This window comes from Camelus bactrianus, chromosome 12, assembly GCF_048773025.1.
Source record: "Camelus bactrianus isolate YW-2024 breed Bactrian camel chromosome 12, ASM4877302v1, whole genome shotgun sequence".
Classification (NCBI taxonomy): Eukaryota; Metazoa; Chordata; class Mammalia; order Artiodactyla; family Camelidae; genus Camelus; species Camelus bactrianus.
Window position 1 is genome coordinate 50,838,236 of NC_133550.1, and position 17,529 is coordinate 50,855,764.

The 17,529-nt window shown below is 38.3% G+C and overlaps 1 protein-coding gene across 4 annotated transcripts in view; it reads right to left on the reverse strand.

Moving 5' to 3' along the window:
- Positions 1-17,529, reverse strand: part of SYT1 (synaptotagmin 1) — a 900,038-nt gene that overhangs the window by 268,946 nt on the left and 613,563 nt on the right. Inside the window, exon 7 of one of the 4 annotated variants that reach the window (XM_074375356.1) lies at positions 13,150-13,385. The exons of the other annotated variants lie outside the window; for them this stretch is intronic. Coding sequence (XP_074231457.1) covers positions 13,150-13,352 — 203 coding nt within the window. The 5' untranslated portion in view covers positions 13,353-13,385. The remainder of the gene's footprint in view (positions 1-13,149; positions 13,386-17,529) is intronic. 4 annotated transcript variants of the gene reach the window in all.

Consider the following 17,529-nt stretch of genomic DNA (forward strand, 5'->3'; position numbering starts at 1 on the left):
TAAGGTGAGGTAAAATAAAGTCGTAGCAGGATGCTAGGAGTCATCTGCAGGCTGTGAGAAATGAGTGTTCCTCCTTTATGACAATCAGACCGACATCTGGAACTTTCTCAGCAACCCCAAATGCTCTTCAAGCATGAGTGGCTTGAATTTATACAAGAGCAGACCCTGGGGACCTACAGTCTCAATTAGAGCCCCTATTTGGCACAAACCATTTCTTTTCAATTTACTTTCACAACAATTATTGAATACGGACTGTGTGCCAGGGACCATGCTGGGCCGAAGTAAAACAAAGGAGAATAAGGTACAGGGGAACTTACAGTCTAGTGGGAGAGCAAACCACACAGTTAACTCAATGTAGTGTGATACACACAAAGATCCTTAGATCAAATTATTTTGAAAATTTTAACTGTTGCCAACCAACTAGTAAATGTAGCTTAGAGAGTTCCTTCTAGCTTTCCATGCCCTGCTCACTTATCTCCAATTTTGATCCTCATTACTGTTCTGCATGATTTTTCCCATTCAGGGCCAAACAGTATTTCTCTTTTATGAGCCTTACTGTCCCCCACCTCTCACTTTGGATCTTCAAGCCATCATAGTATCTTTGTTCATTTCATTTCTACCTATGGTTCCTAACCCAAGTCACTTCCTGGGTCTTTAGCAGTACCACGCCATATTCATCAATTTAGCTAGTATTAACTTGTTTAAAGTGAAAATCTTGATTTCTACGGTCCATTTTCTTGCTCATAAATCTTCTTCCATCTTACGAAATGCCAGCTTCAATCTACCTGCTTAGGCCAAAATTCTGGAATCTCTCTTGAATGCTGAGTATCTAATCCATCAGAGAATTCTGCATGGTAACATTTAAAATACATCCAGATTTTGACCACTTCTTTTCTGGCCCAAAGTCATTATCTGAATCATCTTCTACCTGGTATCCTCTCTCCATCCTTGCCCTTCTTCAATCTATTTGGAGTGTGTAGTTTTTTCAAAGCGTAAGTTAGGTCATGTTTCTATTTTGGCTTAACATTCAAAATTTTTAGCATGCCTATCAATTCCTATGCAATCTGTGCCTTACCAACCTCCAGCAAATCTTCCAACTTCATTTCCTTTTATTCTCCCTCCTCTGTCTCTCCAGGGTAGCTGTACTATAAAATTCTTGAAAACCAGCTTTTTGTTTTGCTCACAGTCAGTGCTCAGGACTATATCTGGCATGTGGTAGTAATATTAACTGGCTTAGTAATTATTACTTGATTTTGAGCCCAGCTCTGTTTTATGTTAATAGCATACACTATCTCATTTATTCCTCACAATAATCTCAAGAGAGAGGTATCTCTTTGCTGTACACCTAAAAGTAACATTGTAAATCAACTGCACTTCAATAAAAAATGAAATTTAACAAAAGTAAATAAAAAAAGAGAGAAGTATGATTATCATGCCAATTTTACAGATACAGAATTGGCAGGGAGAGGTAGCCTGTACCCAGTAAATATTTGTTATCTCATTCAGGTAACAGTCACCAGGTGGGAACAGAGAGCTAGTTTTCTAACCTAAAAAATAAGGTAGATATTGGTTTGCATACTTCATGGGACTTCTATCAAAGACAGGAAAGAATGAGCAGATAAATGCATAAATGTGTTATTTTTTCAACATAAAGTCCCATACAAATTGTTCAGTGTCCCTAATTCACTTCCACTTGGATCCTTTTGGTTAACAAATGACCAAACCCTGACTTCCCATCACGTTTGTCATTATTTTACCTCTTTTTGTCCAGCTCAGACACCGCTTTCTCCAGGAAGCCTTCCTTGAACTCCCATTCTCTTCCATCACCTCTATGCCTGGCACACACGACTACCATTAGGCTTTGGTGCACCTTACACATTCCTTGTTTGTGTTTCTTTCTCCTCTATCAGACTAGGAACCCTCTGAGGACAACAACTTTGTGCCATTCACCTCTGAATTCCAAAAGCCAGGCACAAAGTAGGTGCCAAATAATTGCTTATTAAGTGAATGAATAACCCAACAATACCCATTAAGACCAACAATTTAAAGAAATATAATATTTGAACCTAAACAGGAGTTAAACTATATATCCAGGAAAAACAATTTAGATTGATTTGCTTACATGGATTAAAATAAATGTCCTCTTCAGATGAATCACCATGAGCTACTGCCTCCATAGAGTCTGGGGGCACCTCTCCTCCTGCTTTAGTTGCTCTCTCAGAAACCAGACACTGAAGTTCCATTTGCAACGAAAGCCACAGAACAGCCAGGAGCGTGACAAAGTTTGGAGATGGATTAACTGTTCTGTGATCATAATACCCACAACTCAGTTCAAAACAAAGGCATAATGTTTTGAGGCCCAAAGTGAGAAGAGGCCTGAACTGTGCACTCACACAGCTGTGAAGGTAACTTTGCAGACTCGGTTTTTGGCTCTTCGCTGATTCCTGACTGTTGTAACTCTGGGTTTTTATACTTCAGTTCAATCCTATCAGGCTGTTTCAAGCCTGTCAGAATATAAAGTCCAAAGAGTATTACAATGGTGATTGGAAAGAACATAAGATTAATTTGCAGTAGAAAGAAGGCATTTTATAAATGAACGTGAAATGCCTGGAGGCCTACCAAGAATGCCAGCCACGCACTAGTTTTTCAGCTCGGATCTGCTGTGCACAGCGCGCCACGGCCTTGGGAGAAAGCCCCCACGTCAGATGTCATGGGAAGTGCTCAGCCAGGCACATAGAAAGGCACATTGCATCAATGATATATGACAGCCCTGGCAGTGATTTTTCTGCTTCAGTGGCCAACTCGTCCAAAGTCTGGACAAGCCAACACACAAATAGTTCATAAAGAACTGGGCTGTCAGAATCATCTTTACAAGGCAGTGACTAGGACGCTTCTTTTAATGAACACTTCACATCCCTGTGTAGCCAGGAATGTCTTAACCACTAAAATATCCAGGAAAGGAGACACAATACTACTAGGGAGGGAGGAAAGCAAAGATACCATTAGCTCCACATTCATTCTAATCTGCAGAAAATAACTATTTCTCATCGTTGTGTTTTGAGATTGCTATCTCATTCCTCATTAACTTTTATTCCTTTATTTATTTTGATGGAGGCACTGGGGATTGACCCCAGGAACTCGTGCATGCTAAGCATGTGCTCCACCACTGAGCTATGCCCTCCCCACCATTAACTTTTAATCTAATTTAACAGCATTTTATACTTCTAGTGCCCGATACAGAGTAGATACCTTGGCACTAAAATAGGAAGAATCATGGGGGTTAATATGTACACATCTTACACCAGGCAATTGCTAGGTCCCCCCCCCACACATTTGATTAATTTTCTAGTAACAATAATGCTGCTGATGGTGGTGGTGGTAAATTGATGGTAGATTACTTTATTAATCTCTTTTTTAGATTCCAGGTGCTTTTCTAAGTGCCTCACATGCATTATTTTATTCACTATTCACAACAACACTATCAGGTCGGTTACAAGGAACTAGTTTTATACCAGTTAAGTAATTTGCTCAATAGCAGATGACTAGTAAATAGAGGATATGGAATTCAAACCCAGGTGGTCATATTTTGGGGCCCACAATTTCTCCATAATTAATTTAATCTGACATCATCTTATCCACTCATTTTTTTCCCTAACTTATCCCGGGTAGATGTGTCGAAGGATTTGGGGAGAGAGCTCAGTGTTCCTTTCCTGGGTTCAAATGGACATATTTGACTTTGGCTTAAAATTTCAAGTTAATACAGGGGTCTAGGACTTAAAATGCCTTGGAACACTGCTTCCTTGTTCTTGAGCAATGCTTCCATTGCATTGAAAGAAAAACTGAAACCTGCAAAGTGCTGGAGCCCAGTGGATGCTCAATTGCTGCTTGCTATTAAAGGACCACATCATTCTGTTTGCCCTCATAAAATCTTCATGACATTATATTTTTAGACTGGAAATTTTAATACTATCTTGATGAATAAATGAACTATGTGTCCTCCAACATTTATGGACCATTGATTCTGGGCACAGTGCCAACTGTTTCAAATATGCTACGTTAGTACGTTTTGCTTCACAATAATACCATGAAGTAGATTCCATTATTAGCTTCACTTTCTAGAGGAAAACCTTGACTCCTAGAGAGACTTTAACAGATTCAGGTCTGGTGAGTGGTGGATCTGGATTGTTCTCCACCTGATCCCAAAGCACCCCCTCCAAGCAACTATCCTCTTCTGCACTTCTACGACATTCTTTCTACCCTTCACTCCTCGACAAACTGTGGTTTCTGTTATTGTTAGGCGGTATAGCTGTGAAATCTTCCACTAAAACTGATTTTGTCTAATAAAAATAACATTGCAGAGGGTGTTCACTTGCCTGAATAAACAGATGCTGACATCTGTGCATCAAGATACTCTTTCAGAATCGAACGTTACATACAGCTAAAGCCTCTCCCTTGTCCCCTCCCTTCTTTCTGAGCTGTAGTCATGTCCCTGAAGCTGGTAGATAGATGTATAATTTTTATATTTGATAAAATATGGATATCTATGTAAATATACATGTTATTTTCTAGGTTTAAAATTTTTTATGTAAACTTTCTAAAATACATGCATTTCTTACATTGAATACATTTTTACAAGTTCAAATCATTTAATTGTTCTAAAATTCAACTTAGTTTTTCAAAATCACTCTGGCTATAGCAATTTATTCAGGTCAAAACACATGGATTTGTAGTTCATTTGTTTTCATTTGGTTCATGATCCTCCTGTGTGAACAAAGTTTCTCCATTTCCATAGTGAAGAATAATTAAGTTGTTGCTATGTTTCACTCTTACAAAGGGAGCAGACCTGAGCATCCTTGTACGTAAGTCCTGGTGGAAATGGGCCAAAGTTTCACTAGGGAGTCCACCTCATAGGAAAACTGGTGAGTCAGAGCTCATGAGCACAATCAAGTTCAGCAGGTGCCTGAAGGCGCTCTCCTGTGTGGTGGTACTGATTCCTACTCCAACCAGCGATGTCCATTAGGTCTTCCCTTTCCACATCTGCATTGCCAGTTTGGTATAAGATTAATTTGGGTCAGTCTCTCTTAATTCATCTTTGAGATGTTATTAGTGAGCTTAAGCATCTTTTGATGTATTTATTGGCATTCTCAGTTTTTTCTTAGTGAAATGTCTACTCTTTTGCCCATTTTTCTTCTAGGCTGTTCGACTTTTTCAGATATATTTTCTTCATTTTGCCTTGTCCTTTCACTTTTAGTTTCTTTTTATATAAATTTTTACCCTGGTAGAGGCATCTTGAATAATCAATTTCTTTACAGTTTTTGCCTTTTTGTTTGTTTCATGATTAAAAAATCCTTCTTTCACCTGGAAGGGGCTCAAGACCTGGGGAGACTGGTAGACCCAACTGGTCGATCCAGCTGGAACCACTCTTGTGGGCACCCTTTGCTCATCCACCTCTCAAGCCAGATTCCCACCAGAATCTACCACATTCACAGGGGGCATCCCTTCACGCCTCTCCCCCACTGGTTCCTGCCTCTTCCTTGGTTCATGAATCAAACATTCCAGCAATTCCTCTTTCTTTCAAGACCCCAGCAGCCCATGGAACCAAGGTAGCTGCTTGGGTCAGATACAGTAGCAGCAAGGGGAGTAGAGATATATTCTGGCTACCATCTTCCCATAATTCCTCAGTAGTTGTTCTCTGTCATTGATCAGTTTCTTTCATAGCACTTATTCTAAGATGTGTGTTCATATGTGTAATATTTTTTACTTGTCTTCCCAGAATTCCCTAGTAGTGATTCTCTATCACTGCACGAATGGTTTTTTTATGAGGTGCACATTTGTGTGTATGTTACTCTTGCTCTTTTGCTGTCTGACTTCTGCTCTGTTCTGTCAGTTCCTCGAGGATAGAAACCACATGTGTTCACAGTTACCTACTGGCACTTCTGGGATAGAGCAGCAGCATTGTACAAAAATTTATGTTAACTGAATTAATACATAAGGGGTTGGATTTCCCTGCAATATCTGGAAGGGTGCTACTCTCTGATGCTAACTGAGGCTACTTCTTGCAGCCTGTTGACCTGAAGATGGATTTATAACCCTCTGTGAAAAGTGATAAACCAAAAAGTACACATATCTGGATAAAAGGCCATGTGGCTTCCACTCTTAGGTAGTGTGTACAGAAGGGTCAAACTTCCACCCCTCCAAAATCTACCTTGAATCTCCACCAGTATTCCAATATAAGAGTATTTGAGGCCCAATTTACTGCACTATTTGTTTTGGCCACAACAATTTCAGTAGGAAAAATTTTTATTTTAATTTTTTTTAATTAAAAAAAATTTTTAATTGAAGTATTGTCACTTTAATTTCTCATGTACAGCATAGTGATTCAGTTATACATATATATATTCCTTTTCACATTGTTTTTCATTACACGCCATTATAAGATACTGAATATAGTTCCCTGTGCTATACAGTAGGAAATATTTTAATGGCAATGTATACCCTAATTTTATTTTGTAGAGAAAATTGAGATACAAAGAAACTAAGGTTTTAGGTCACATAATCAGTCAGCTATGGTGTAAGACAATACCAAGCTTACAATGACAAACACTCTTTTATAGTGAGATGAATCAAATGATAAAGCAGTCACTTGTGGGCTTAGAAGCTCCCTAGGAAAGATGGCGGAAGTACTTGAATATGCTACATCAGAGAAACAATTACGAAAGGTAATCTATAGTTTGATAGGAAGAAGACAGTGTGGAACAAAGAGAGCAATCAGGACCAATTACCGGATACAGGAGAGGAGCCCACATTCGTAACATGGACGAAAAGTGAATTTGTGAGGCGTAACATTGTCCATGTTGCACTGTATAGGTAAAAATGTAGTCATATGTTTTTTTAATTTTACTTTGTTATAGATTTTTATATAGAAGCTTTACAATGTTTGTAGCTATGTGGCCTTCCCTGGAAGGGGAGCAGAAATAAGGGGGAGGCTGTGCTGGGTCATGTGTACAGGTTTGCACAAACACATACACACGGATACGCATACACATGATTGCTTTTGATGTGATATATAGCTCTTCCAATCTCTCCCTCTCTTTTTTTCAATCTTCTCAGTCCCAAACTTTGTCAGTTCCACTACAGACCTATTCCTACCACACTTGGACTCCTCACTGTCCAAACATACAGTTCTACTACCTAAGTAGCTTTGTAGCATGATACCACATCCCCCATCTAGTTTTAGTCACTTTGCCTTCAATCTGCTATTATCATTAAGCTACAACCTGGCCATAGACACTTTCTAGCTTCATGTCAATTCCCTGACCCATCTGTTTTCTTAGACTATTGTGACAAACTATTGACAGTGGAAGTGACCAACTCAATTAGGCTAACAGCATCCTTGTGGCTGCTAGGTTGTCCCCCTGGAGCTATGGTGACCAAGTGGAAGGCTTGAGTGGCCATGTTAAGATCCCAGTGTCTTTAAGATAATAGAGTCAAAGTATTGCCTGGTGTTCTTGCTGCTCATTTATGTGGGAGCCAGTAAGTCTTTCTCCTTCACTCTCCACTTGTGAAATTTAGCCTATGAAACTTATATATATATTCAACTCCACCATCTTTTTCTTGTGATCTGTTTTGTCTTAAAGATCAAGGGCATTGTATTTATATGAACATTCACCAGCATCAGTTACGTACGATTTCTTTGAGATACAGATTTAGGCAACATAGTTTTAGTGCAGTGAATGGCATCTCTTTGTTTCACAGTAGAAAATTTTCTAGCTCTCCTTGGAATTGAGAGTTAATTAATAATCATTACATTTGTTTCTCCTAGGTGCCAAATCTTTTGGATAGAAAAAGAAATGCTTGTTTAGTCACGTTAAGTTTAGTGATTGTCAAACATCCAGATGTCCCAAGATACCCAGATGTTTGGTACAATGTAAAAAGAAATAAATAATTTGCAGTACTTTGGTTCAAAAACAATGATGTTATATAAATGGGTAAATATCTACATACTAAATCCTCAGTCTGGTTTTCTATAGGACCTAAGAATATAATATTAAATTAAAAATGAGTATCATTTTGACATGCTTGACCTCATTCAAAGAGCAGGGGATTTATTTTTGAAGTGGAGGTTTTACTTTTGGAGCAATGACTCACCTATGAGGAATAGAAAATACTGTCCTGTGAATTTAAGGTTCTCTTCATCCATAACAATCAGCTAACTAAAAGTACTGATCTTGTTTTTAAGATACTCTTTTTGAGTCAGCAAAGAGGACAGATGGCCCATTTTTCATGTCTATGGATCTGTTTAATGTTAACAGCAGTCAGTACAACCTTAAGACCCAAAGTCTGTTTTATCACTTTGGTGTATTTCATTGCAGTATGTCAACAGCAAATAGTTCTTGGAAATTATTGTGGCGTTTCAAAAGAATAAGGTTATTTATGCTTATGTTTATAACATAACATACATTCTCCACAGTTTCTGTAGCTGATAGGGAATACTGCTGTACTTAAAAACAAATTTGAATTCAGTTTGAATTCAAGCAAACTCAAATATCTGAAAATGTCATTTCTACGACCATACTCTGATACATTTATTTTATTTGATGTATCGATATATAAAATATCTAGGTAGTCAACTCAGATAACACATGATTCCCAATTTCAATGAGATGGTAATCTGTATTTGTGGGAATTTAAATTTTACCTAGATAACATTTCCTAGTCTATATTTGAGAAAATAATCCCACAAATACATGCCAATCATCTTATAAAGCTCTAAGGTTTTTACAGCCTGGACCAGGGCCTTTGATTATTCGAATACTCCATACATCATAGGAGCCATTTAAATCACTGTCTTTAATATGGATTATACATCAAAATACAAATGATTACTCTATTAAGCTCTGCTGTGGGGAGAGGTTAAAATCAGTTGGAACAGCCTTCTCCTGTTCTTTACAGCCTGTGACAATGGTTTCTATATTAGTCTTTTTTTTTCCACTGTGATTTTTATGTTCAATAGTCTCTATTCATTCTTTTTTCCCTCATACTTTGTAGGGTATTCCAAAACACCCTAAATCAGAAGTGTTACAGGTGCTGGAGATTCTGGGTTGTAGCCTACATCATTCCCTTGTCAGAAAAGAATTTTTAGGTGGATCTTGTGCATTCTTTTAATTCATGTGACTTTTTCATTCTACCCCTTAGTATAGCTGAGTTTACTTATCACTGACCATTGAGCATCATTGACTGTTCATGAAGTTGTACCATGTGGTTTAAGTATCCATTAGCATCTAGGGGCAAGCTAGTACACATCAGACCTCTGTGAAAATCTAAACTAGGGAACAACTCCCCTCTCTTGTTCCCTGTATGTTTGTGTGTGTGTGTGTGTGTGTGTGTATATTTGTATATGTGTACATGGCAATTACATATAATTATATCATGTATTTATATAACATAATGTATAATTTATATGATTATGCAATACATAATTATATTATGTGTAATTATATACAAAAGCCATTATATAATTCTGGAAAAGGATTCTGGCATAAAATAGAATAGAATCTTACAGAATATTTCATCCTTCAAAAAGCAGCCATGGGTTCTGCCTTTAAAAGACAATTTATTACTATTAGATAAAATAATATAAAATATGAAAGGCTTTTAATAAAAGCATGGGTATAATTATAATGGATTCAAGCATCACATTATGACATCTGCCCCAACTACTCCAAGGATATATAATTAATGTTATTTTTAATAGTTACTTATTAAGCTCCTACTATGTGTCAGACACTGAACTAAGCGCTTTACATATATTGTCTATTTTAGTCCTTACAACGACCCTTGAACAAGGAAGATATTGACATTCTTACCATTTAGAGATGAGAGAATTTGAGGGCTGGAAAGGGTCAGAGCTATGAGCCTAGTGGAGGGAGGTGGAGAAGCCAGAATTAGTGACTGACTCTGAAGTCAATGTCCTCTTTCCCAGCATTGCTCTGCCCCTCAAATGATGGTCGAGGGGTTAAGTTAGTGCCCAGTAAGTAAAAAAAAAAAAAAAAGAGAGGGTAAACTTAATCTGATGATTCTATTCATAGCTTATGGAAATCTTAGAAAAAATTCTTTCACAGGAAGCAACAGTCTTCAAAACCAGAAATACAATGCTTAATTTTAGTTTTAGAAAATTTTTCTCTGTTCTGCCTAACACACATTTGTACAGAAATATTTCAGAAAATGAATCAGAAAAGAAAATGAATAGTACTTTTTAATAATTTGAAATTTAAATGCCAAAAAATAGCAGAAGACAGCATGTAATTTTTAAAATAAGCATTTTATTTCTAAAAGGGCCAGAAAGATTGAAATGCTAATACTGAATGGCCCAGTGCTTATTTTTAATCAGCTTTTTAAAGTCCTCTTCAGCTAACAACATGTAGAAAAAGCAAAAAGTACATAAAGCTCTTGTCAAAAGTTTATGTCTTTATCCAAACAATTTGTATTTATCCTTGTAAACACTGCATGGTCAACCACCCCAACACCTCGCTTAACACCATTTTATTTAAAAAGAGGAATATTCATAAACAGTCTCAATTACTTTCCCATTGAATGCCCAAGTCAATCACGAATGATTCAAAAAATTATGTAATTTCCCTTCCTATTTGGAAACATCAGATGGGATCAGACTGCCATTTCATCAACAAGAGGCAATGGAAAGAGAAATGGACAAAACGCTGGAAACTGGAAAGCAGACAAATCTGTTTGGTCATGTGGGTATTGCATCCAATAGTATGATTTGGCTGCAATCATGAAAGAACAAGCAGTAGTTCAAGGTCAAAATTAGCTCAATGGCAGTGCTGTGTCTTTGGGATCAGGAGCCCATTCCTGGAAGGAAAGTGCCAATATGTATCAATGAATAGCTTCTTGTACTTTAGAGGTGGGGCTGGCGAGATCCAGTGGGGCCAAGGCTTTGTCTAAGGGAGCTCGGATCTTGAAGCAGACACTCTATGGTAGGTCAGTGCAGTGGCTGGAGCTGGGCAACAAAGGCGGGGCTAGAACTTGCTGGGACTAGTGGGAAGACACTCCAGGCCCTACGCACTGCTGGGCTGAGGCTGGCAGTAAAGCATCTGACCTTCGTCAGGTTTGACTCAGGAATTGACGAGGGTGGGTCCGGCAAGTGAGAGAAAGGAGAAGAAAAACCCACCAGTGAACTACTTACACTGGTAGAGAAAATTTAAAAATTGTCTCAGTTAATTAAAAAAAAAAAAACCCCACAACCACTCCAATTATTTAGGATCTCCCAGACAATGTGACCGGATGACTCTTCATTTTCAAATAAGCTCTTTAAACATTACTAATTTGTAGCCAACCCTGGAGAATGAGCTTTATGATACAAATAGTTTTCACACTTAATAGTCTTATACATGGACTCACATGGAATGTTTGACACGGTACCCACTACGGGAAAACAAAACCAAGGAATAGGAATCACCATTATGTTTCATCTGATCAGCTTAGTTTTAAAAAATCTAAAACCATAGATGTACCCACCTCCAAAGAAAGCAGTAAGGAATTAACAGAAGGCACAAAGGTGATGACATATAGAATGTCACGGTACTTCTTAGGAGATTTTAGTTCTCTCTCTATTCTTAAAGCAGATATAGTTTGTGACTTATAATCATCCGATCCATATTTACCTCTAATTTGCATACTTGCCCCTTCCTATGATTTTCTAAAAAGATGACTATAGGATGAAGAAGATAGAAATCCTGATAGAGTAAAATCATGCCTGGCATCACTGTCATTCTCTCAGACTCCACAGACTTGTTTTATAAAGAGGAAAGGCTCTGTCAAACGTGATGAATAGTGGCATCACGGACCACAGAGGAGGAGGTGACCTTGGAGATCAGATAGCCAACATCCTTCTTTTACAAATGAGGAAAGTAAGACTTGAGGATTAAGTTCACAGAACTAATAGTAGACATTTTAGATCTAGAACATAAATATTAAAGCATCAGAAGCACTTCCCCGCAGCACAAAGACAGCTAGGTGTTTCATCTTGAGACCTAGTTAAACACGGCTCTGTTTACTTACATGGGGAAAGGTTCTTTGGCTAAGCTCTGCATCAGACTTCAGAGACAGACACTTGCTGGGAAGAAAGAGCTAAATGGCTGCCAGAGCCAGACAGAAAAGTCTGCTTGGACCAGCACACAGAGAAGTTCTAGTGGGTATAAGGAGAGAAATTCAAGAGATGTAACATAGGTGGAGAGTGAGTCTGTAGACCAAAAAGAGAAATTCATTATGAAATTCAGAAGCCTTGGTGATTTTGGCCAGGGAGCACAAGATTGGGTGAACTGAGAGGGAGGAAGTCATGTTATCTCTTTTACAAGAGTATGACTAGAAATGTTTCAGTTACAGTTCTAGATCCCACAAATATAGGGCTCTTGTAGTGCTTGGTTCTGGAAGTACATACCAATTTGTATAGGGTGAGTGCCTCTAATTAGTGATCCCTGAGATCTTTATAACATTTCTGATTTGAGGGTTTAGAGTAAGGTATATAGTAGTTTTGGTCTTACTCTCACTGGGCAAAGCCAGAAATAAGAAGCAATATCCAACCAGTTCCATTCCTGGCCACAAGGGGGGAGCTGAGCTTATGCCCCAGTGTCCTGGCCATGCCCAGTTCAATAGGGACAGACCCCTGGAAGCACGTGCATGAACTGAGTTTGAGAGCACACTCAGAGCGGAACCCACGTGCTGGGGACTCAGAGGAAGTTCGGTCTTTTGGGCAAACCACGGCCTATGTCAGGAAGAATGGCAATGGCAGGACACACATTCAAGTCAAAGGTCAAGAATAGGAGTCTGAGAAGTGAATTTGGGATGTCTCGGCTCATGAGTCAGCAGAACTCATGGATGAAGAATGACTAATGGTCTGACCTTTGATTCTGAAAATTGTTTATCACCAGGTAAAGTGATTGCAACAGCCAGGCCAGAGGTCATAGAACAGGTGGGTTTTAGAAGCATGAATAACAAGAGAAGGGTTGAGTTTCAGGTTTCTGGGGGCTGTCATATTGGGAAGCTACCAAGTCAGAGAGCAAGGCACAAAGACAGAGGCAGAACCTGAACACAAATGCTGTACAAGTGTCCCGTGGATCTAGGGCGACTTACATTCCTGATGCTGAAAATGGGGAGCAGTGCTGAATCCACACGTTGGGGCCACACAGACAGCACAGGGCAGGACACGGCATCAAGTGCTTTCCAAGACAGTGAATGAGGTGAACACATCTGGGCACGGGAGTCCCGAGACGGGGCGTTATTCTGAAGGTTAACCAACTGCTAGTAAGCCCCCAGGATTTGATCAGAGGTTTCATTCAGTCAAAACACTCCCCGTGTCTTGGTCTCTGCTGCAAAATGCAAAATGTGCAGAACTGTAACATACTTATGGAATACAAACACATTATTATTTATAGATGGAAGCTAATGACTGTAATGAAAGCGGAGCATTTTAGTTAAATAAGCAAATAATCAAAATTGACAACACAAGGGTAAATAAAGCCCAGATTAATTAAGTTGCTCATTATTTTTCCTTGTAGCAGACATCACTTTGTGTTGAGTCTCCCTCTCTCTCCGTATATATATATCTTACGCATAGACACACACACACACACGCATTTGCAAAGAGGCAGTGATAAAGAAACAAAGACAGAGATGGACAGGCACACAACTAAATGTAGTATTCTGAGTATGCCAAAGAATTAATTAGGGCTCATAATACATTCTGAAAGGACAATGAAAATTTTGCTCTGCCTCTTGCCCCCTCTGTTCCAACACACTGGGCTCTTGGATCCCTGGGAACCCTGCAATATTCCAGCCTCAGGAATTTTCACGTACTGTCTTCTTAGCCAGGAAAGCTCTCCCCCAGGCAGTGGTGGGATTCACACCCTCACTCCCTTCAGATCTCTGCTCAAATGTCTCCTTCTTGGAGACAAATGTCTCCTCTATCTGATATATATATATATAGGGCCAACCTTCTAGTCTTCCAGCATTTCTAAATCTCCTAACCCTACTTTTTTTTTTTCCCCTTGGTATTTATCACTCATGGAATACTACTTTTTGTAGGTTTATTTTCTGTCTCCCTACTTTAGGATTGTCAGATTCAGCGACTAAAAAATCCAAGGCTCCCAGTTCAATTTTGAATTGCAGATGAACATCAAAACACTTTTACTATAAAATGTGTCCTAAATATTGTATCAGACTAAAACTAAAATATTATTACTTGTTATTACTTAACACTGAAAACTTACTCATTGTATAATTACTGAAGTGTGTCCTAAATATTGCATTGAACATACTTTTACTACAAATGTATTTGCTGTTGACCTGAAATTCAAATTTAAGAGAGCATGCTGTATTTTTCCGATGACACCTCTGCCCACCCCTCCCACCAAAAGAATTTCAGCCATTTGAGGATGGGGAACTTACAACCCTGTATTTACTGCCTGCATGTATTGTTGTGTGTTGAAGTCCTAACCCTGGTACCCGTGGATGTGACCTTATTTGGGAATGGGGGCTTTGCGGATGTCATTAAGATGAGGTTATACTGCAGGAAGGTGGGACCTAAATCCAATACGACTGGTGTCCTGCTAGGAAGAGGAAAAGAGACAGAGGGAAGATGGTCACATGAAGACAGGGGCAGAGGTGGGACTCATGCTGCACAAAGGAGAGCCCAGGGCTCCCGGGGCTGGAAGAGGCAAGGGGGGCTCCTTCCCTAGGGAGTCTGTGGGAGGCAGGGCCCAGCGGACTCCTTGATTTTGGATTTCCAGCCTTCAGAACAGTGAAAGAATAAATTTCTGTTGTTTTAAGCCATCCAAATTTTTGATACTTTGTTAAGGCAATCCTAGGAAAGAAATACAGTAGGCATTTACTAAACATTCATGCTTTGGGATCCAGTTTTCCAGCCTAAGATATTTACTGTCCACAAGTGTAATTACTTCTTCCCTTGTACTCTCAGTGCAAATTTAGTAGAGTTTGTTTCTCTCTCTTTCTCTCTTAGATTAAGCTTTTAAAGGGCAAGGTCCATTTCACTTACTATTTTTAACTTCAGGGGTCATAATAGTGTCTGGCCTAAAAGTTAGTGAATAACATGTGAATTAATCAGGACATTATTTTTTAAATAGTATTGATTTACAATGATTTCTCTACATTTCAGCCCAATGATTACTGAAGAAGAGTGTTGCCTTTCAACACCAACGTGAAGTTGAACACAGACTCAATTTCTTCTATGTTTGTATTTTTCCAGTTAGAGTTCAGAGGTAGTATCTTTCAAAAGGGAGGGTCACGATTTCAAGTCACCTACAGCCTTTCGTCTATACATCCTCACTTTCAAAAGGCAAAAACGCTCTTCCTAGATTCAGACTGTGCTCTGAGGGGAACCTAGGTTTGAGGTCTCTAAGATAAGTTTATATTCACAAAGTTTAAAGAATTTTCTACCACTTGGAGGTGTGATCTATGTCAAATTTGGGCTAATTTAAACATTACCAAGCAGTTTCTAATCCAACTTTTTAGTTACATTTTCTGGAATAAAATCAAGCTTGGGGGAAGAAAAGGGGAGAGTAAAACTGAAAAAGCTGTTAGTGACGAAAATAGGAATTAAAATAGAAGTGTAATCTCAAGTATAAGTATAGGCACCAGCATAGGTCTGCAGTAACGAGTGATGCCAAATTCCTAAAGTAAAATAAAAACTTTAAAAAGAAGTACAGCCCCAGTGATCGATGGGACTGAAAAACGTGAGCTGAAAACTCTCATTGACTTTCTTTGGCCTCGGGCCAATTACTTAGCCAAGAATTTCTTAACCATAAATCGTCAGTAACGGCAAATTACCTCTCAGGGGTGTGGCTAGAATTTCTTGAAGCCTACAAAGCATTTTGAAGAGAAAAACCCTAAGACTAGACAAATGACTATTTTTGCACTGATGTGTAGGTAGGTCCCTCGGTCTGTCCCGGTCAGTTGGCGAGTCATTCATTCTATATACTGGTAAAGGACCGTTATATAAAACAGTGGGAATTGGCGATAAACAAATTTCAAAAGACAGGCTTTAGTTAAAATGGAAGCATTATGATTTATGCCACCTTGAATAGCTTTGGAAAAATTTCTAAGAGGATGAAAATAGAAGGCATTTTTGAAAATTCTTACAACCCTTGAAAGCATTATGTTCAAGGTTATATTTGAGCCTCTCTTTTATTTATTGTTCTCATTACTTATTGAATCCGTTGGGCAATGAGATATTTTATTCAGGTCTTTCTAGTTTTTCCATTTTGCATCTTAAGCAGCAGCACATGTATTTTTGGAAAAGATAACAGTAAAAATTACCCTTTCACCCAAGCACTTTTCTCCAATTGAAATAGAAAGACTTGCACTATACTTATGTTTGCCAAGAGGATTGAGTTCCAGAAAGGAATTTTAATATTTGACTATATCCACATTTTGTATTTATCATGTGTTCACTGCTAGAAATATGTGTATATTTTTCTGTCAACGCCAAGTTACGTACACATGGTATTTAGTAGTCATCATTCTATATAGCAGGAATTTTAACATTCCTTTTTATACTTCAATGTCAATTTTTAATTACTACAAAAGCTAATGCTATAATATTCATAAACAAAATACTAAAAAAAAAACCCTCAGTCTTAACACTCAAACACAATTGTGGAAAAATAGGAATGTGCGTTAACAAGTATAGAAAATAATATATGCTTCTTTTGCTTAAATGTAAAAGAAACTTCAACATTTCTTCATTTAAAAAAATTTTACATAAGAACTTAAGTCAGCATTATGGCTTTCCTTACATATGTAATGTATTTTGTAAACCAAAGAAAAATCGTAGGAGAAGCCGTGCTTAAAAGATGTTCTTGATTACCCTGTCTGCTTCTGGACCTAAGATTTTGGCACCTGCTGTGGTTTATAGGGTTGTGAAACCCTTAGCAGGTGCATTTCCTGTCTTCTTAGTTTCACATCACTCATTAGCTTATAGGTAAGTATCTGTTCTCTTTCTTCTGAGAAATACACTAATTCACTACATCAGTTTACCGACAAAACTGTCCTGATTAGCTGCCTTTCATTTACTGAACTCTGCAGCTTCAGTTTTACAATCCTCTCCAGCCTAACTATGCAGGGAGCTGTGGAGATGGTCCATGCTTACATATCCTCTCTGACATGAATAGGCACAGATAAGCTATATTGATCTCAGGTGTTTGTTACTATTGATGATAAGTTAAATTTTCTTATTTGATTTGCTAGATCCTAAAAAGATCCTAAAAGAAACATTAAAAAGACATAAGTAGGAACTTAAAAGAAATAGCCACATTTTTGCCCCTTGGCATTCTTCATGATCCATGAAAGAAAAGACTGGGGAAAATTAGTCTCCATGTAACTTAAAGGCTTTATATCAAAGAGAGTAACATTTAGGAACAGAACACAAGCACCAAAAGCTGTGGCTCCAAATGAGAAATTTTAGGTTAATCTGCAGACAGGAGTTCTATTATTGGA